The sequence below is a fragment of the Euprymna scolopes genome, chromosome 41 (assembly GCF_053919585.1).
Source record: "Euprymna scolopes isolate OS-2025 chromosome 41, ASM5391958v1, whole genome shotgun sequence".
Taxonomy (NCBI): Eukaryota; Metazoa; Mollusca; class Cephalopoda; order Sepiida; family Sepiolidae; genus Euprymna; species Euprymna scolopes.
Window position 1 is genome coordinate 20,384,346 of NC_136522.1, and position 23,055 is coordinate 20,407,400.

Below are 23,055 nucleotides of genomic sequence, written 5' to 3' on the forward strand. Positions count from 1 at the left end.
ATCTATAAAATGTTTATTTTTTTCGAATTCATCGTTATCGTTTATACATATAAGGTCATCTATAAATCTTCTACGCCCATGAAAATAATATGTTTTGGAGATATCATTTTTTATTTGTAATGACATGATATATATACACACATATATATATATATATATATATATATATATATATATATATATATATATATATATATATAAAGACTAGAGTTTATGTAAATACAGATTTGCCCAAAATGGTACAGGATCCAATCCCATTGGGATACCTATCGTTGGGAGCAATACTTTATTTCCTATTTGAAAACAACATTCTTTAATAAGATGACTTACAAGTATTTTTAAAATACCTTTAGAAACACTAGTTTTGCTATTTTTATTTTTACATCAGAAAGCTTTAGAGTTTGAAAAGTCTATATATTTATCTTTGCCACCTCCAAAAGCTAAATCCACAGTATCATTTAATTATTTTATAAGTTGTTCGTGCGGAATTTTAGTATATAGCGTACTGAAATAATAAGTAGCTATATATTTTGCTTTTCTGGAATTTATTTTATCTAATTTTTCTTCCACTGGTTGTGAATTATTTACTACTCAAACTAGATTAATATTGCTATAGAATTTTCTTTTCTGGTGGAAATTATTTATTTGATTTATAAGTAATTGAAATATTTTAGATATAGCTTTACATAAAGGTTTAGTCATGCACGTCTTTGAACCTACAATAAACCTAGCGCTAACTGGATTTTTGTGCATTTTAGGTATCTAATACATACATGGAAGTTTTTTTTTTTGGGGGGGGGGTCGTCTAACTTTAATCCTACCTTTTTACTAATATGGATGGAATACTGCTGCCATATCTGGGCAGGAGCTGCTAAAAACAGCCTATCCTGCCTTGACAGAGTACAAAATAGACTTTGTGGCTTAGTGGGGGATGCCCTTTTCTCTACCCTGCAACCTCTCTCCCACAGAAGAGACGTTGCGAGCCTATCCTTGTTTTATCGTTATTTCCATGGCAGGTGCTCGTCTGAACTCCAATCTCTGGTCCCCCCTCGTCAATCTTTCACGAAAAACACCCGTCTAGCTGAATCCACTGTGAAAAATTTCCCCCACTTTTTATCTGTGCCTAAATCAAAACGTGGATTCCATGAACAAAGCTTCTTTCTTAGAACTGCACGCCTGTGGAACTCTGTTCCGTCTGTCTGCTTCCCACCTGACTACAACTTGGATGTGTTCAAGTCCAACGTTAACAAATTCCTAATGAACCGCCCCCTTAAGTAAACACTACAAATCTACACACTAACTTAATGTACTTACAATAACTCTTATCCCTAGGTGGCTTCCGGGCCTTGATAAATGGTGACCACTGTGTAAAAAAATAATACTATTATTCAGAATAAAGCTATCTAGATTAACATTACTTACTTTATATGAATCTGAAACGTTATCTATAATTCCTACTTCTATCAATAAACGTTGTATATAATATGTTTTACGTATAAAAGCCATATTGTTTGCCGCTTTAACAATCGGAACTATTACAAACCTATCTTGAAGTATTTCAAGTTCCTCCAGTATTTCTGAATTTTTTAAAAGAGGATTGGTTTTTCTAGGGTGTTTAAATTTTTTATACGTTTAACCTTTTCATTTACGCATTCAAGTATATTATTTTTTCATGCATCAAACGTAGACTGTTCTAATTTATATTTCTTTACCATAGACATAATAACACCTTCTAGTGCTTTAGTTACTTCTTTTACGAATTTAGTGTAATTTAGGCATTTAGGCTCTCTATAATTCTAAGGAGTATTCTTAATTTAGAATTATTTGCTATCTTTAAATCTCCTATAATTACATGTTTTATCTCATTATTACAGAAAGGAGAGGAATTACATTCACATTCTGGAATATTTATAATATCATTTATATTTATATGTGCTACCGTTTGTGTTTTTTTTTTGTTTGTTTTTTTTATAATTGAAAACTTTATTACGTATTGTTGGCCCTAGTTTATATGTAACACTTGGTTTTTGATCTTTTGTCTGTAGCTCATTAGGTAGTAATTGTATTTTTTTTTTTTTGTTTATTTAATATTTTTGGTAAATTTATATCATCAAAACCTTTATTTTCATACAAAACTACACAAACATTTCTAGATTTCTTTTTTATACCTTCCACAGGTGGCTTATATAATTTAGTGTCGATTATATCCAGAATATAATCATACCATTGAATGAAATAGTCTTTCCCATATATCGTATCCGGTTGTAATAATATTTTCGATGCTATTTCCATCAAAACTTATTTTTTGTTTGATTAAGTAGTTTTCTAATGTAATTGAACGACTCAGAAATTTGATTAATTATAATATCTTTAGTTTTACTAAAAAAATCCTCGCATGAAATAGCTGATTCTCTATTATTTCTATTAACATAAGTTCTATCTCTAATACCGTAGCGAGGCAAAGCTGGATATAATCGACCTACATTTTCAGAATCTTGTAGGTTATTTTTTTTTTTAACTTTAATATTCAAACCATATGGGTAAATTACTCGCATTTTTTTTTTAATTATTTCGTCTTCCTTATCCTGGCGCATTTTTAGGATATCGTTATCCACATTTCCTAAACTATGATATCCATTACTTTTAAATGTTTCAATTATTTGTACGGAAAAAGACAACTACAGGTTTCTTTAAAATGTTTAACAACATGAATACATCCCCCAGTGCTAGTCCTATGCAAATTCATGCGTTTATTTAGAGGCATTACAGTTTCCCCTACGTATTGTAAATTACAATTTTTACAGGACAACAGGGAGACTAAATTTTGGGACCTACATTACAGATCTCTTTAGAATGATTAATAACTGAATAAATTTTTGGAGTCACATTTGACTTATATTCTTTAGATGTTATTAGAATATTACAAGTCTTACATAAGGAAGCTCCACAAGGAGCAACATTAAAATTATTTTTGGCCGAACAAGTCCCATTTGCCACTTCGAAAGAAGGAGTTCCTATATATAGATAGATAGATAGATAGATAGATAGATAGATAGATAGAAAGAGAGGTTGGTTGTTTTTGTTTTACGGCATATCAACCCTTTCCGGGTTATTTAATGCCGAATCCAAAGATTTTGAAGAACGATTTTTCTAATAGAATATATTTGTTGTTTTCACGTTGGTTTCTGTTTAACCCATAGTTGGAACCCTAACAGGTACTACCACTCCGGGTCAGAGTGGACCTGGGAGCAATGGTAATTAAAGGGTGGCTCCACACTCCCCAAAGCCCACAAGCTGGGGCCTCACCACTGGATATAGTTTAAGGTCATATCCAGGACCGAGAAAGAGAGAGAGAGAAAGAGAGAGAGAGAGAGAGAGAGAGAGAAAGATAGTAAGAAAACTTCTTACCAGAGACAGTCTTTTTCGCTGATACCTGTAACCAGTTTCTAGTCTGTAAAAAAGGGTTAAACGCGAGTATTTCCGCCCTGTTTTTAAACGTATATAAGCCGGCGCCTTTTTCTTGGCATGATTCGATAGCTTTATAGCGATTGATTCTCGTGTCATTTATTTGGATACATGTTGAATTGAGTCGGTGCCATTTCGTTGAGCGCAGGCCTGCAAAAGAAAAACAGATTTCAAATAGTTAAGGAATTGTTTGTTTGTTTGTTTATTTGTTTGTTTGTTTGTTTGGTTTGTTGGGTTTTGCAGCATGTCAACCCTTTGGGTTATTTTATGCAGAGTGTTTATGGGTTCAGAGAGCTGTTGTATAAAGGGTTGTTTTTTTTTACATTTTTATGAAGGCCAATTTTTTTAACATATAAAAGTATAATGTGAAGATTGTTTTTATTGAATAAATAAAAACATTGATATTGATTTGCTATGAAGAAAACATTGAGAAAGCTTACTTCAAAAAACGTTCTCATGTCTGTCTGTCTGTCCTGCGGGCTGAAAAGGAAAAAACGAAAAGATCCAAGATGGCGACCACGGTCTCGCACAGTTCACGAAAAATCGTGTCTCACACGTGATTTTGGGGTGCGACCGGGCAACATAAAAGCAGGTTGCTGGGGGAGTAGGCAGAAGCGTTCAGACCTGTGTAGACTGAACATCGTCAGACTTTTCCGAACTTGTTTACATTGGACTTGAAGGCAACGATATTGTAGTCTGTCAAGAAGCAAGCCAGCAGAGCAGTGTTCAATAGGCGGGCAATTCTAAGAAAGAAGCGTTCAGACTTGTGTAGAGTGAACATCGTCAGACTTTTCCGATTTACTTTGTAGGAATAATTTCTCGTTGTTACAAAATCAGTGCATTCAGTTAGTATGTGTTTTATTGTGAGTGGTATTTGACAAGGTACAGATGGATTAGCTTCCTTTTTCTTTTTTTTTTTTTTTTTTTTTTGGTGGGTGGACATATGAGTGGGTTAAATCTCTGTTGTATATATGTTGATATGTCTTTTAAGATCTGTGTATGGAATTTTAAAATTTGCATCAATTTAAGGTGGTTTTTGCTGCTGAATATGCTAATTCGTTACCTTGGATACCAGAATGGCTCGGTATCCAGCAGAAAATGACTTCTTTTCAACTGTTCAATTCACTTAATTTGTGGGGTAATTTTGCGAGTAATTGGTTGTCCATCTTTTTATTTTTGATAGCTTTTAAAGTAGATTGGAAGTCTGAAAGGATTATAAATTTGGATTCTTTGTTATTGGAGGTTAGATTGAGAGCTAGGATTAAAGCATGTATTTCGGCACTAAAAATTGATGTTTCTTTTGGGAGGTTTGTTTGTTTTTTTGGTTGATTTGTTGAGTATTACTGCACTAGCTGTTGCATTATTTTGTTTAGACTCATCTGTATAGATGTGTGTGTGTGTGTGTGTGTGTGTGTGTGTGGGTGTGTGTGTGTGTGGGTGTGTGTGTGTGTGGGTGTGGGTGGGGGGGATATTTTTCTTTGATTTTATTGAGATCATCATGGTAAGAAAGGGATGGGCATGTTTCTTTTCGTGTTTACTTAAACTTCGACCGATGTTGGTGGTTGCGATTTTTCATGGAGGGTTTTGAGTAGGACAGTTTCATGGATTTTGGTTGATTTGCTTCTTTGGAGATCAATTTTATTCTGAGTCCAAAAGTTTTGAATGTATTTGCTTTTTGGACTGGGAGAGAAGAACTGTTGTTTTTGTTTTTGGTTTTGCAGAACATGATATAGTTGTGCCAAGAGTTAAAAAAAAAAAGGTGTTAATGTAGGTGCATTTAAGTACAGAAGCTATTTTTAGACAGCCCGGTCTGGTTGCACCAAGTTAAGGAATTGGAACACCATTAAACTGACTACATCGAATCTTGGTTTAACGTTAAAGCCGTTGTCGTCAATTTCTTTAGGTAGGATCCGGGGAAAATCTTTACTTCAGAATTGCAAAGGTCACTGTTTACCATTTGCCACCGTAAAAGGAAAAGCTGATTGTAGCAAATGTACAAGGTGGAACGATAAAGAAAACAACACTACCTACGTACGTTCTAAAGAAAGCAACACTACCTACGTACGTTCTAAAGAAAGCAACACTACCTACGTACGCTCTAAAGAAAGCAACACTACCTACGTACGTTCTAAAGAAAGCAACACTACCTACGTACGCTCTAAAGAAAGCAACACTACCTACTTACGCTCTAAAGAAAGCAACACTACCTACGTACGCCCTAAAGAAAGCAACACTACCTACGTACGCTCTAAAGAAAGCAACACTACCTACATACGCCCTAAAGAAAGCAACACTACCTACGTACGCTCTAAAGAAAGCAACACTACCTACGTACGATCAAAAGAAAGCGACACTACCTACATACGCCCTAGAGAAAGCAACACTACCTACGTACGCTCTAAAGAAAGCAACACTACCTACGTACGCTCTAAAGAAAGCAAAACTACCTACGTACGCTCTAAAGAAAGCAACACTACCTACGTACGCTCTAAAGAAAGCAACACTACCTACGTACACTCTAAAGAAAGCAACACTACCTACGTACGCTCTAAAGAAAGCAGCACTACCTACGTACGTTCTAAAGAAAGCAACACTACCTACGTACGCCCTAAAGAAAGCAACACTACCTACGTACGCTCTAAAGAAAGCAACACTACCTACATACGCTCTAAAGAAAGCAACACTACCTACGTACGCTCTAAAGAAAGCAACACTACCTACGTACGCTCTAAAGAAAGCAACACTACCTACGTACGCTCTAAAGAAAGCAACACTACCTACGTACGCCCTAAAGAAAGCAACACTACCTACGTACGCTCTAAAGAAAGCAACACTACCTACGTATGCTCTAAAGAAAGCAACACTACCTACGTACGCTCTAAAGAAAGCAACACTACCTACGTACGCTCTAAAGAAAGCAACACTATCTACGTACGCTCTAAAGAAAGCAGCACTACCTACGTACGTTCTAAAGAAAGCAACACTACCTACGTACGCCCTACAGAAAGCAACACTACCTATGTACGCCCTAAAGAAAGCAACACTACCTACGTATGCCCTAAAGAAAGCAACACTACCTACGTACGCTCTAAAGAAAGCAACACTACCTACGTACGCTCTAAAGAAAGCAACACTACCTACGTACGCCCTAAAGAAAGCAACACTACCTACGTACGCTCTAAAGAAAGCAACACTACCTACGTACGCTCTTAAGAAAGCAACACTACCTATGTACACTCTAAAGAAAGCAACACTACCTACGTACGCCCTAAAGAAAGCAACACTACCTACGTACGCTCTAAAGAAAGCAACACTACCTACGTACGCTCTAAAGAAAGCAACACTACCTACGTACGCTCTAAAGAAAGCAACACTACCTACGTACGCTCTAAAGAAAGCAACACTACCTACGTACGCTCTAAAGAAAGCAACACTACCTACGTACGCCCTAAAGAAAGCAACACTACCTACGTACGCCCTAAAGAAAGCAACACTACCTACGTACGCTCTAAGGAAAGCAACACTACAGCTTTATTTTAAAACTTATTTTAGAAAATCAATTCAGGTAACTTGATTATGTAGTAAAGCTATCATTTATTTAATATAGCTGCCTTCAGCCTCAATCGCCACCTTGACAGGGGTCCGAAACTGGGAACATGCCTTTTCCACAAGCCGTTCAGTCTCAACACCTCTCTCATTTGTTTTGCATCCACGTAACAAGAGACGTAAAAAATGGAAACAGTCGTCCGTTTCTTACTCATGTACTCCAGTTAAATTTTCAAGTGTTTCGACTTGATGCCTCTGTTTTCTATTATTTCTTCTCCTGCTGGTCTGCGAGTAGCATGTCCCACATAGCGTAGCTTCATCTAGCTACGTAAGATGCACGCTGAGATTTTGATGTCCCCAAATGTTCTAAGCCCATAGAATGATATTCGTCCATTTGTCGAAGGTAGGTCTTTCTTTGTCTGACAAGAGACAAAGATGTTATCACGTCCTTTATTTATCGTGAAAGGTGTTTAGACACAACCCCATGGGAATGCAACACATCCTTGTTTAGTGCTGTTTCAAAACCTCTCTCTATTACATATCCCCGTTTTGATACTCCGCTATCTAACGTATACCCGCTTTGGTGCCGTGCATTGCCTCCCCATATGGGTGGCATAAGGAATCCGGAGGGTACGAGTTACCACATACACACAACGTTAAAAACAGAAAAAAAAAACAGAAATAAGGGTCCAATTTTATTTTTAAATTATATTGAAAACAAGTGAAGAATGCATGGTTCCCCCGTGATTGCACAGTGAACGAGGCATAAAAATGACTAAGTTCAGCATTTACTCCCACCCCATTTTGCCCCAAAAGTCCCCATGGGACGTCAAATCCTGGTGAAAATGAACAAACAGTGCGGTTTTAGGCCTTAACATATGTAAATTTGAGTTATGCACCATGAAAAAAAGAAATAACTAAATCCAATCATTTGCCCCCCCCCCATTTAGCCTCAAAAGTCTTCAAGACCTTAACTTATTTAAATTTGAGTTCAGCAGCACGCAAAACTGCTAAATAAGACATACACAGAAAATTTTGGACAAATATGGTAAAATAGTTCGAAAAATGGAGTGTTTTTATTAGCCCTAAAAGAGCCAAGAATTATCACGAAGTATAGACAAACAAAATTATATAGAAATCAGTTAGTTACAACTTTTCAGAAAGTTTTATAAAAATCCGAGGCATCAATTTTTTTAATAAGCACCAAAGTGTCTATTTTAGCCATTTTAACCTGAAAGGCACCCCCCCCCCTAAGGGGAGGGGGGCAACAGGAGTTTTCCCGGAAAATCCATTCTGTTACTTTTTTACTCATATCATGTTTAATGTTTGTGCTAAATTTCAAAAAATTCCAAGGCGTAGTTATTGAGAAAAGTGCGGACAGACGAACGAACAAACGTGCATTCACAGGTCTACCCTAAGGGTTCAATTTTATTCTAAAATTATATTGAAAAAAGGCTAAACTGTTCAAGCAGAAAAAGAAAATAAAGAGCACAAACGCACACGAGAGCGATATGTCGCAAAAGAAAAAAAGAGGGGCAGTTATAGGAAAAAGGATATATGTTAACTAGAAAGAAATAAAATAAAATCTATAAAGAAATAATATAAAAGCTAGAAAAAAGGATATATGTTTACTATAAAGAAATCAAATAAAATCTATAAAAAACTAGAAAGAAATAACATAAAATCTATAAAGAAACTAGAAATAAATAAATAACATAAAATCAATAAAGGAATAGCATAAAATCTATAAAGAAATAACATAAAAGCTAGAAAACAGGATATATGTTAACTAGAAAGAAATAACATAAAATCTATAAAGAAATGAAATAAAAGCTAGAAAGAAAAAAGGAAGAAAGAAACTCTTTCTAAAATACGCACAGAGGATGTAAGAAAATAAGAATCCATGTGAACAGAGTTTAAGAAAAACAAAAAATAATGGCTCAAATAATCGTTGATTTACGAATGTCGATCGAAAAAAATAATTTAACTATTGTTTAGAATTGTGAATTATTGATGTTCCACGTTAACAGTCGTCATAACAAAATTGATTGCTACTGTTATGGGTTGGTTGGGGCGATCATTCAAGAAGGTGTTCTAATAAAATGTGATGTTTTATAATTGTGACCTATATAAATGAAATGAAGTATTGTTTGTATCGAAGTGATATATTGAATATTTGAGTGGATGGCGGCGATCAGGCTGGCTTTAGTGTTATGGGAGGTCATGTTGGTGATGTATACATAATGTATATACAAATATGTATACATATATAATATATATATATATATATATGTATACATATAGTATATATATAGTACACATATATGTATCCATATAGTGTGTGTGTGTGTGTGTGTGTGTGTGTGTGTGTGTGTGTGTGTGTGTGTGTGTGTGTGTGTGTGTGTGTGTGTGTGTACATACAGTGCCGGCAGAAAGTCCGCATTTGCAATTTTTTCAAAAACTCAAAATTTAAGCTAAATTTAATGTAACTGTTTAAACAACCTATACCTCATTCGATTCACCTTTTATTCCTCTAGAAGTGTAAGCCATGTTTAGTTTCAAAACAGTTTCAGATGGTTCGTTGTTCTAAACAAGTCTTGAGAGGTGACTGGTTTGCAGTAGACAGAACAGTTTCCGATGGTTCGTTGTTCTAAACAAGTCTTGAGAGGTGACTGGTTTGCAGTAGACAGAACAGTTTCCGATGGTTCGTTGTTCTAAACAAGTCTTGAGAGGTGACTGGTTTGCGGTAGACAGAACAGTTTCCGATGGTTCGTTGTTACACACATGTCCTGAGAGGTGACTTGTCTGCAGTAGACAGTTCCACAGAGAAAAATATTCTTACCGTGTGGAGACAGAAAAAACGTGAAATTGGCACCGAAAAGGTTTAATATTTATGCAGCAATTCTGGTTTCTGATTGGTTGATAGCAGAATGTGAATTAATTCGATTCGTCAGTTCCTAGCAGCATCGTTTATAAATAGAATCGTCCGACTGTGTGGGATCATACCCCATTATAAACCTTTTATGATGGGATGTGTCTCCTAGCCGCTTCGGCTGCAGGGAGACAGGGTAGTACACGTCAAGGATTTGTCACTTGACACTCAGCCCAACAGGTGAGGGGCCGGGAACCGGCCCAGCACCTGTTGGACTGAGGTACACCGCCTGGGTAATACCTAGGAGGTCCACCCTCCCAGGCCTTGCCACCGGGCTTTCCGGTGGGGCAAGTTTATTGCTTGCTGCCTGAGACGCCCCAACCGGGGAATGCCGACGGGGTTACTCAGGCAATTTTTTAAATTGCAGGAGTGCCCCTCCCTTAGGGGAGCCTGCGGGGTTCCCACTTTCCGGCCTTGTGCCAAATAATGCTGATGTGGGCAGCATTTAAATAAATACCCCATTATACTTCCAAAATATTGCAACAATTCTTCTATAATTTTACCTGTTCATATTTGAATTTTAATTGAAATATTCTAGTGTTCACGTCAATTTAAAAAAAATAACTTCAAATTGAGGAGGTAAACAGAAAGTCCGCAGCAATAAATTCGCTTGAAACCAGCTTAAATTGTCACCCCTAAATCAGTTTAAAATATCCACCAACAGGCAACAAAGCATCTCTAATCGCAATTGCTGTTGTTCCAGGTTATACAATGTAACATTTAGTTCATATGCCACGACTTTCTTTTAGTGATCGTCAGGAGCTCAATAATCTCCATCTTTCTGGTTTATCCAATTGAGAAATCGGTCGCAAATTGAAATGTGATGAGAAAACGGTACGAAAGACTGTGCAAAAGCTCCAAAACACCGGCAGTGTTCGTGCTGCCCCTAAATCTGGTCGTACTAGAGTTACCTCGAATAGGGACGACAATGCAATGAAGATCCGCAGTCTACGAAACAGATCTGAAACGGCTCCCCAAATCAAACAACAGTACAATCTTGTTAAAAAGTGCTCTTTTTCTCGTGTCAAGAACAGATTTGCAAGGATATGTTGCAAGACGCAAGCCAATGATTTCTGTAAAGAACAAAAAAGCGCCGTCTTGACTTCGTCAGATGCAATGAAGATCATAAGTCTTCATGTGGGTTAAAAGTGCTTTTTAGCGACGAAAGCAATTTCAATAGGCTAGGCAGTGATGGTAGGCAGTACATCCGTCGGAGGAAAGATGAAGAATTTAATCCTTGGTGCTCAGCTTCAATGCTGCAAGGTGGTGGAGGTTCAGTTTTGGTGTGGGGCATTATGGTCCATGGCCTATAGTTCGCTTGCGAGGTTGAATTAATTCGACCAAGTACATTAATATGTTGACTGAGCATTTTCTACCCTACTTTGGTCGGAATTTGGATGATAATCCCATCTTCATGCAGAATAATGCTTCCATTCACACAGCTGGCAATGCCAAGACGTTCCTGGAAGAGCATGATATTCCGTGTTTGGATTGGCCTGCACAATCTCCAGACCTCAATCCTATCCAAAACGTATGGCATTACATCAAGCAACAGCTACGCAATGATAAAATTTCAAATTTGGAAGAACTTTGGACAAAAATTAAAGAAAAGTTGGCTGCCTTTTTCACGGAGTATTGCTGCAGTCTAATTCAAGGAATTCCCAAAAAATTGCAAGCTGTCAAATTTCAGAAGGGCTATGTTACTAAATATTAACTAGTTCATTGCGTTCTTGTTGTGTTTGTGTTGCATTAATATCCTAAAGTTACATTTAAATAACAATTTTCCATTGTGTGAACTTTCTTTTCGCCTCCTCAATTTGAAGTTATTTTTTTTAAATTGACTCTAATTTCCTCCTAAAAAATTCACCCTTAGATTTTCTCAACCTCTTTTACTTATATATAAAGCTGAACGTTTGTGTGTGTGTGTCTGGTCACGAATAGGCTCCTATATGGTTGACTATTATAGAAAACTGATCACATATAATAATAGAAGATGTATCGAGACACAGGAATGGGTATGTTTCATCTGGCATAATGATGATTCATTAAAATTTGTGGGGTCTGCGTATGCGCCTGGTCCACAAAGTATGAAAATAAAACATTTAAAAATTAAAAAAACGTTTGCAAGTGTTTTTGATATAGCTGTACATAAGAATACTTTGATAAGTATGTTTTAACTTAAATAGGGATGGTATAATAAAATTGTGGGGTCTGCATTCGCGCCTGGCCTACATAGAATGGAAATAGGCACACACTTTAATAAAGACTTTTCATATCTATCTGCGTAAGTATACTTTGATAATTATGTTTCAGTTTGAAAAAATATGGTATAATAAAATTATGGGGTGTTCGTTCGCGCCTGACCTCTATAGAATGGAAATATGTCACAAAGTTTAACAAGGTTTTTTAATATAGATCCACAGAATATTGTGATAAGTGTTTCAGTGTGAACAGGTATAGTATAATAAATTATGGGGTTTATCTATTTTCTTTTTACTTTCATCATATTTTGCTTTGGTTTTGATACCCCCAAATTCGAAGCTATCTCTTTACAACCCTTCCTTTTCATAACCTATCATACTTTCATAAATCAGAGTCCATTTTCTGTAGGCTGTTTTTGAACCCAGTCAACAACGGGTACTTTTGCTAGTGTATATATATATATATATATATATATATATATATATATATATATATATATATATATATATATATATATATATAGTGTATATGTATACATATGCTATATGTCTAGTACATATGTTTAGAATTTGTAAAAAAAAATCCTCCTTTTCCTTATGGATAATTTCCCCTAGAATTAATTCCTATTTTCGTCACGTATTTTTGCAGCTAAAAATATATATTTCATTAATAAAAGAAAAAAGAAATTAAAAATTAAAGTTTAAAATTAAAAAAAAAATAATAAAAACGTTCGTCTTTCTCTGATGGATAGAGAATTTCTTGGACAATTCCTATTTTTGTCATGTAAATTTTTTGAAGCTAAAGTGTGATAGCACAGAAACAAACAAAAGATAAAGGAGTTAAATATATTTCAACGAAACAAATAAAGTTATCACCCTCGACTAAAATGTTTGTATTGTACAAACGCGTGATGCATTTACACTAATAAGAAATAACGCCAATTACTTTGCTAAACTTTGTTGGATTAAAATTATCCCTTCTAATTGCATGTATCCACATAGATAATTATTCTCTATCCTTTGGAAAATAAAATCTTAAGTTGAAAGCCATATTTAGTTTTAGAAGAGTTTCCGATGGTTAGTTGTTCTACACAAGTCCTGGAGATGACAGATGTGCTGTACAGGTTCCAGACTTTATAGCCAAAAAGCAAAAGATCCTATCTCGTGTGAACACGAAAAAAATAAACATATGCCAGGTTGCTAAAAATGGTTTCATTTTTATGGAGCAACTCTGGTTTCTCATTGGTTGATAGCAGAACGAGAATTAATTTGATTCGTCAGTTTCTAGAAGCAGCGTTTATAAATAGAATCTCCCAACTGTGAGGGACCATACCCCCATTATTAGTAAAAAAAAAAAAAAAAAAAAATACTGCAACATAAAATATGTGCACTTTTGGCCTCTTTTTGTTTATAATTTCCACGACACTTGGAAGAACACAAAGAAAAACTATTTTTCATAAATCAACGAAACACACGTACGAGACTGGCAAAGCTAGCAGGCACAAAGTGTGCCTACTAGATTATTTATATATGGGACATCATCAATGTGTTATTAGGCCTCTTTTTCGAGATGGCCGTGGCTTAACACATTTCTTTTAAAAATTATTTCTTTATTCTTCATTATCCTCCGGCCCTGTCGGTGGGGCATTAGAATACACCGACTGCCCCCCTGCAGAGGGTAAAAGTCCCTCAATGGGGGTCCTGGATATGACCTTAAACTATATCCAGTGGTGAGGCCCCAGCTTGCGGGCTTTGGGGAGTGTGGAGCCACCCTTTAATTAACATTGCTCCCAGGTCCACTCTGATCCGGAGTGGTAGTACCTGTTAGGGTTCCAACCTATGGGTTAAATAGAAACCGACTTGAAAACAACAAATATATTCTATTAAAAAATTTTCCTTCAAAATCTTTGGATTCGGCATTAAATAACCCGAAAAGGGTTGATATGTCGTAAAACAAAAACGACCAACCAATTAAATTATCCTCAAACTCATTTGCTTTAAAACCAAGTTTATCTACCACTTTCAAACAAAATATTATGAATAAAACAAAAAACAATTTAATAGATGAGCAGTGAGATAAAAAAGTAAGATCTCCAGCGCACTACTGATAGTAAAGTAAAGGATCATCCAGAGCACTACTAAAACCAATTTTTTAACCTCCTATTTGTTTCATTAGATATCAAATTATGTCCTCAAATAACGTGCACGCCCTGCCTATATTGTTTTTGATCAGATATATTTAGGTTCATTTAAATATCATCACATTCAAATTTGAGACGGTGGCATTATGACAAACAAACGTTGTGACAAACAAACATTGTGACAGAGTTTTAGTAAAATATAGATATTTTTTCACTCCCTATTTTTATGTGTCTTTCTCTCCTTTCTTCATCTGTATTTCTCTTACCGTCGCCCGGGATTGAAGGAGATTGATAGAAATATATATCAGCAAAATTTCTGGCGTTGCCCGAGATTAAATGAGATAGGGGCAAATATAAGAAAACAATTTCCTATCTCAAAATTATTTATTTGTGAAGTTGATTCCGATTATGGCTTAAACAGTTTACGATCTCAAAGTTAGATTAATCTATATATCTATAAAAGTGAACGTGTCTGTCTGTCTGTCTGTCTGTGTGTCTGTGTGTCTGTCTGTCTGTGTACATTTCCCTACGCAATAACTCTGTCAATTTTTAGTCTATAGACTCGAAATTTGAAATACCGGGTACTGAGATTTGGGAAAATCGATGTGACGGGTGTCAGCCAGAAATTTGGCTGTTAAGGGGTCAAATTTCAACGATTTGACCTTTAAGAACTCTACCAAACTCCTCCGACAATTTTGGGTCTAAACACTTGTTCCTTGAACATGGATCTAACTTAATAAAGTGATTTGAGCCCGAAACTATAAATTTTAAGGGGTCATAATAGGGGTCAAAGTTTTAAAAAATTAACCATTTTTTTTGTTTTTTTGCTTTTTTTGCACAGCATACACCTCCAAACACCCGAGCAACGCCGGGCACCCCTGCTAGTATATATATATTGTTGGCTTTCTATGAAAGTTTACTAGGCCGGTTTCTATAGGGTGTGATCTATATTTTTTTTAATTTTTCATGTAATCATCCAGGAATGATGTGATGGTTGTAGTAGTGGGTAGAAAGAAGCATGATTATGTTAATTTTAAACGTGCCCTTGGGTTTTCTTTTGGGGGTTGGGTTGATGAAAGTAATGTCCGTTTTGAGGTAAAAAATGTATGTGAAATTGTTTCATATATTACCCGTCTTAGTATAGGTAAAATTATTTTAAGTATGTGTTGTATATCACCCGTCCTTGCAAAGGTAAAATTATTTCATATACATGCTGTAAATTACCTATCCTAGGTAAGATACAATTATTTCATACGTGTAATACCCGTCCTAGGTAGGTAAACTATTCTTTTGTCCGAAATAGCAAATGATACACAGACATTAAAAATTTCTCTCTCCTAAGAATATAAAATATATTAAAAATCAAATTCAATTTTCTCATTGTTTATACGGTCCCGAGCAACACTTTGATCTTAATCAAAAGACCAAGTAGGTATTTATTTGCTCCCTCACCGAGCAAATTAGGCACAAGGCCAATTTTTAATGTGAGGAGTGAAGGGAGGGGGAAGGGAAAAAGGGGACCAGCTCCCGAGAGGTGGGAAATGGGAGCTGGTTAAAGGTCAGGTATGTGGGGTTGTCCCCACATCTGGTCTTTGCTTGCAGTATCTGCCGGAACAGATACTACACTTTGATCCTGGCCAAAAGATCAAGTAACAGTATTATATAGCGTCATTTAATACCGAACATTATATTCTATTAAAAAAAGATGAATATTATATATTTATTGAGACAAGATGTCATATTCCAAACATCACATCGCTAAACTGCTGATTCCAAATTCTGAAATAAAAACATTATTATTTAGAAAGCCATTCTTAGTATTGGGAAGGGATGGTTTTTTACCTCTTCTCTATTTACACCTAACAATTTCTTAATTCTTAATATAAGGCAATTTAATAATTCTTAATATAAAAAGAGAGCTAGTATTTTACTATTATGGAATACGGACCGTGCAGAATTTAATTAGAAAACCATTTGTACTATGGGGAGGGGATATTTTTTATATCTTCTATATTTACACCTAACAATTTATTAATTCTTAATAAAAGGCAATTAATTAATATAATATTATATTAATATAAAAAGGAGGATAGTATTTTACTATTATGGAATACGGACCGTGCTGAAATAAAAACATTATTATTTAGAAAGCCATTCTTAGTATTGGGAGGGGATTTTTTTTTTTATATAATCCTGAGTTAAGGAGGCGGGGGATAAAGTCAATTGAATGCTGAGATTGATACTACACTAAGGAATTTATGTTAAAGTAATACTACTAGCAGATTACCCAGCATCACCCGAGATTGGATGACATAGGTGGATATATGTACTAGCAGAATATCCGGCGTAGCCCGGGATTGGATGAAATAGATGATATATGTACTACCACAATACCCGGCATTTCCCGGGATTGGATGGAATAGGTGGAAATATGTACTAGCAGAGTACCCAGCATGGCCTGGGATTGGATGAGATAGGTGGATATATGTACTAGCAGAATACCTGGCGTCATTCAGGATTGGATGAGATAGGTGGAAATATCTACAAGCGGAATATAAGGTGTTGCCAGCGTTTGGATTAGATAGGTGGAAATATATAAAAACAGAATGTCCGGCAACGTCCATGATTGAATTACATAGGTGAAAATATATACAAACAGAATATCCAACGTTGCCTGGGATTGGTGGAATTATATACTAGAAGAATACCTGGTGCTGACCAGGATAAATTAGACAGGTGTTAATATATACTAGTAGAATACCTGGTGCTGACCAGGATAAATTAGACAGGTGTTAATATATACTAGCAGAATACCTGGTGCTGACCAGGATAAATTAGACAGGTCTTAATATATACTAGTAGAATACCTGGTGCTGACCAGGATAAATTAGACAGGTCTTAATATATACTAGCAGAATACCTGGTGCTGACCAGGATAAATTAGACAGGTATTAATATATACTAGTAGAATACCTGGTGCTGAACGGGATAAATTAGACAGGTATTAATATATACCAGTAGAATACCTGGTACTGACCAGAATAAATTAGACAGGTCTTAATATATACTAGCAGAATACCTGGTGCTGACCAGGATAAATTAGACAGGTCTTAATATATACTAGCAGAATACCTGGTGCTGACCAGGATAAATTAGACAGGTCTTAATACATACTAGCAGAATACCTGGTGCTGACCAGGATAAATTAGACAGGTCTTAATATATACTAGCAGAATACCTGGTGCTGACCAGGATAAATTAGACAGGTCTTAATATATACTAGTAGAATACCTGGTGCTGACCAGGATAAATTAGACAGGTCTTAATATATACTAGTAGAATACCTGGTGCTGACCAGGATAAATTAGACAGGTGTTAATATATACTGGCAGAATACCTGGTGCTGACCAGGATAAATTAGACAGGTCTTAATATATACTAGTAGAATACCTGGTGCTGACCAGGATAAATTAGACAGGTCTTAATACATACTAGCAGAATACCTGGTGCTGACCAGAATAAATTAGACAGGTCTTAATATATACTAGTAGAATACCCAGAATCGCCCTTGAATGGGTTAAATAGGTGAAAATGTATAATAGAAGAGTACGCGACATGGCCTGGGATTGAATAAGCTTGCTAGAAATATATACTAGCTTTGTACCCGCCATCTCCCGGTATTGAAAACGTTGCTGGAAATATATGCTAGTAGAATGTATTAAAGTTATTGTTTTAATAAGGCTGGGTCGATAATGTGGGTTAAATCATTTAAAATGATTGTCGAAATTAGTAACATATCCAAGAATAATGATAAATGATTAAATGTGAGTTATTTTATATGTATGTTTGTAATGATATAACCAGCCTAGACACTGTATCAAAGTTATTACTTTAGTAAGAGGGAGGCGATAATGTGGGTTGAATCGTGAAATATAATTGTCTTAATTAGTAACATATCCAAGAATTATGAAAAATGATGAAATGTGAGTTATTTGATTGGTGTGTTTTAATGAAACAAACAGCCCAGACAATATTTCACATCATTATTTTAGTAATGTGGAGGCGATCATGTGCGTTAAATCATGAAAACTGATTGTCTAAATTAGTAACATATCCAAGAATTAAGAAAAATTATTAAATGTGAGTTATTTGATTAGTGTGTTTGTAATGAAATAAACAGCCAAGACAATGTATCAAAGTTATTATTTTAGTAAGAGGGGGCGTTAATGTGGGTTAAATTATGAAAAATGATTTTCGAAATTAGTAACATATCCAAGAATTATGGGATTCAATGAGATAGGTCAAAATATATACTAGAAGATTACCCGGAGTCACTTGGGATTGAATAAGATACATGCAAATGTATGCAAGCAGAATACACGAGTGCCTGAGATCCAATGATATAGATGCTAGTATATACTAGCAGAATACCTGGCGTTGCCTTGGATTGAATGAGATTGATTGAATATATACTAACAGAATACCTAGCGTCGTCCAGGATGTAATGAGATTGATTGAAATATATACTAGCTGAATACCCGGCGTTTCCTGAGATTGAATGAAGTAGGCATGAATATATACTAGCAAAATTCCCAGCACCGCTTGTGATTGAATGAGATAGGTGGAAATATATATTAGCAGAATACCCTGCATCGCCCCAGATTGAATGATATAGGTGGAAATATATAGAAGCAGAATACCAGGCATCACCCGGGATTCAATAATGCAGGTGAAAATAAATGCTAACAGAGTACCTGGCGTCGCCTGGGGATGAATGAGGTTGGTACAAATACAGAATAGACGAATACTTGACGTCGTCCTGGATTGTATTAGATAGCTAAACATATACACTAGCAGAATACCCGTCGTTGCTCAAGATTCAATGAGATAAGTGAGAAAATTTACTAGCAATATCCTCAGCATCGCCCGGAATTGAAGGAACTTGATGGAAATATATATTAGCAAAATTCCTGCCGTTGCTCGGAATTTAATGAGATAGGGGCAACTATATACTAGCAGAATAATCAGCATGTCTCTGGATTACATGAGGGTGGCAGAATATAAAGTTTGTACCGTAAATGGCTTCAACAATTTTCTATCTTAAAATTACTTCATTTGTGAAGTCGATTCCGGATATGGCTTAAACAGTTTACGATCTCAAAATTAGATTAATATATATATATATTGTTGGCTTTCTATGAAAGTTTACTAAGCCAGTTTCTTTAGGAGGTAATCTATATTTTTTTATGCTATCATCCGGGAATGATGTGATGGTTGTAGTGGTGGGTAGAAAGAAGCATAATTATGTAAATTTTAAACGTGCTCTTTCGTTTTCTTCTTGGGGTTGGGTTGGAGAGAGTAATGTCCGTTTTGAAGTAAAAAAAAAAAAAGTATGTGAAATTGTTTAATATATGTATTTAAATTACCCGTCTTAGTGTAGGTAAAATTATTTTAAGTATGTGTTATTACTCGTCCTTGCAATGGTAAAATTATTTCATATACATGCTGTAAATTACCTACCCTTTATAAGATACAATTATTTCATACGTGTAATACCCGTCCTAGGTAGGTAAAATATTCTTTTGCTCAAAATAGCAAATGATACATAGACATTAAAAATTCCTCTCTCCTAAAAATAACAAATATATTAAAAATCAAATTCAATTTTCTCATTGTTTATATGGTCTCGAGCAACGCAGGGTAGCCCCGTTAGTCTATAATATAAAGGGTAAAATCTGTTTAATGTATGTATGTAAAGGGCGAATGAACTCTTTTTCTGGGTCAACGGCCAACTAGCACAGTGTATATTTGTGTGTGTGTGTGTGTGTGTGTGTGTGTGTGTGTGTGTGTGTGTGTGTGTGTGTGTGTGTGTATTGGGGTGGAGAGGGCTCCCGTAAGCCGTGGTGAAGGCAACCTTTCTAGGAGAAGCAAATCTCTGATTTAAAAAACAAAGCAGGAGACCAGTACCCGCATTAAGCTGGTCTGCAGTTTAATTTGTTGCTGGCTATCTTGCTCTTGCTTGTTGCTGAATCTCAACATTTTGAACCGAGAGAGAGACTTAGCTGTCGTACAAAGCTAAGACTCTGTAACATCATCTTTGTATAGATACTCCCTCAGGCATTTGGGCTCATGGATTTTAAATGTCTGAGGGAGTGGCACTCGTCTGACAAGACGTTGCAATCATCATGTATGCATGTATATATGTCTCGCAAAAACTTTCGACAGAGGTGACGGATTTTCACGATATTGGTATCATTTTGTAAGCCCGACCCTTCAGACGACAAATAGCAAAAAAGTAGCCAAAAACATTAATTCCTTCACTCTCACTTATCATGCAAAGTAAAGGGAGAGTTGGGTTTTCGCTGACATTTTTTGCAAGTGATTTAACTCTCGATATCGCATAAAAGGCGTTGTTTCGTTCACCCATGACGTCACAACAACAATAGGCACATCGGTAAGACCGTTTGTTTTTTGTTTTTTATTTTTTTGTTTTTTATTTTTTTTTGTTTTTTTTCACCTCTTTTTCCTCTGGCGCTTTACAGGTTCGAGCCTGCTTACTACTCCTTTTTTCTTTTCTTTTTTTTTTGCCCTCGTAATTTTTCTTTTCTTTTTTTTTTTTGCCCTCGTAATTTTTCTTTTCTTTTTTTTTTGCCCTCGTAATTTTTCTTTTCTTTTTTTTTTTGCCCTCGTAATTTTTCTTTTCTTTTTTTTTTTTTTTGCCCTCGTAATTTTTCTTTTCTTTTTTTTTGCCCTCGTAATTTTTCTTTTCTTTTTTTTTTGCCCTCGTAATTTTTCTTTTCTTTTTTTTTTTGCCCTCGTAATTTTTCTTTTCTTTTTTTTTTTTTGCCCTCGTAATTTTTCTTTTCTTTTTTTTTTGCCCTCGTAATTTTTCTTTTCTTTTTTTTTGCCCTCGTAATTTTTCTTTTCTTTTTTTTTTTGCCCTCGTAATTTTTCTTTTCTTTTTTTTTTTTTCTTTGTTCAACCAACATCCTTAAACACACCTCCACTTTCTTTTCCTCTTTCGCGTCACGGGTTCGAACCTGCCTACATACTACAACTTTAAAAAAAATTTTTTGCTCAACACACACTTCCAAACACCCAGGGTGGCCGGGAACCCATGCTAGTGAATTGATAAAGGAGAAGTCTGTTTTCCTTCCATGGTAATTGCGTTGGCATAAGCAGCATTTAAAAACACATCAGCTGAAAAAGTTGACGTTTTTAATTATAAAGATATCTCGAAAATAAATGTCAGAAAATGGCGCCTTTTGACAATTTGACAAGTCCCATCCCAATGCCACTCTTGTTACGAAAAACAAGTAACCTTATTTCTTGGGTGGGCAAGTTATTTGTGAGTTACCCAAAATATAGATCAGATAATATAGGTTTCCTTTGATAGGAAAAACAAGATAGCCGATATGAATTCAAGTGCCTATTAATTGTTGTTCAGGAATTCGGTTATTCCCAAAAGATAACCAATTTATTTATTTTTTACTTATACAAAATGGTATTTAGGAATTTAGGAAGAACCCTTAGTTATACAAATGAAGCAAGAGGGGGCGGGACCTTCCACATAAGTGATGGTGAAAGTTAGAGGCCTAATGGAGGGTGAAAGCACTCTGTTGAGAGTGGTGGTCAGAGATAGAGATTTGAGGAAAAAGAAAAGGAAAATTGTTTTTAGAGTTTGAGAATTTCAAAAACTGAGATTGGTTTACTGAGAATTTGGAATAAAATTCTGTGGATCAGGAGGCGAGGTTAAGCCCCAGTATAATGAAAGGCAAAAATAGCCTCAAGGACACACTCTGCCTGGCCGCTTGGGCACTGATACTACTCAGAGAAAAAAAATATAACTTAAGTCTCACTTGGTTCCAATCCACTGAATCTACACTAAGACAAGCCTCCAAGCATAGGGTCGACCACCCTAATAGAAACTGTCAGCCCCAAGCATTTGCATCTTGAATCAGAAACCTATGAATGTTCAGAGTTTTGTAACTTCCAGTGAATAATTATCCTGTTATTTATGTACAATAAGCCTCTACTTTCCCAACTTTCCAATTCAAATGTAATGTGAACAGACATCTTGTTGCTCATCTCCCTACATATTACCTCTGCAACCTATGGCCCCGATAGTAGCTCCCTACATCAAAATGGCACTGTGCCTTGTTTGGGGTAAAAATGGAATTTTTTTTAAAAAATTTTTTTACTTTGTACAGACATTAAAAAGCCCATAGATGGTTGACACGCTGTAAAACAAAACAAACATTGAACACTTCTTAATTTATCATATAGTAATTTATGCTAGCATGTGTGTCAATTTTGACCAATAAAACTGCCCTGAACACAGGTAGGTTTATAGATAAAAATAAGTCCACAATTTTCAATTTAAAAAAAGAATTATTTATACTTACCAGTTGTAATTAAAAGCAGAAAGAATCCAATTCGTTCCATCGTCGTTGTCTTTGTAATGATGACCGTTCGTTTAGAGCAGAAGTACGTTCTCAGATGAATTGATATGCGTTTGTTTTCTCTTTCTGTTTCTCTGTTTAAAGTAATGCATTTTATATATCTTCAATTTGATATTGTTGGTATTGATCACCTTTTTTTTATTATTGTTGTAAAACCGGATTTGAAAGACGTTCCGGTTCAATTGATCGAATACCTGATATTTCAGATGTGAAGGGCATATTGAATTTTTTTTTTTTTTTGTCTAGAGAAATTTGTTAGTTCAATACAATAGATATTTTGCAAATCAATTTTCAATAATAAATTATTC

The 23,055-nt window shown here is 35.4% G+C and overlaps 1 protein-coding gene across 1 annotated transcript in view; it reads right to left on the reverse strand.

The window, feature by feature from the left end:
• LOC145266708 (uncharacterized) overlaps window positions 1–22,854 on the reverse strand; it is a 64,473-nt gene extending 41,619 nt beyond the window's left edge. Inside the window, exons 1-2 of the mRNA XM_080122631.1 lie at window positions 22,691–22,854; window positions 3,409–3,615 (exon numbers count right to left, since the gene is read on the reverse strand). Coding sequence (XP_079978757.1) covers window positions 3,409–3,615; window positions 22,691–22,730 — 247 coding nt within the window. The 5' untranslated portion in view covers window positions 22,731–22,854. The remainder of the gene's footprint in view (window positions 1–3,408; window positions 3,616–22,690) is intronic.
• Between the last annotated feature and the right edge of the window lie 201 nt (window positions 22,855–23,055).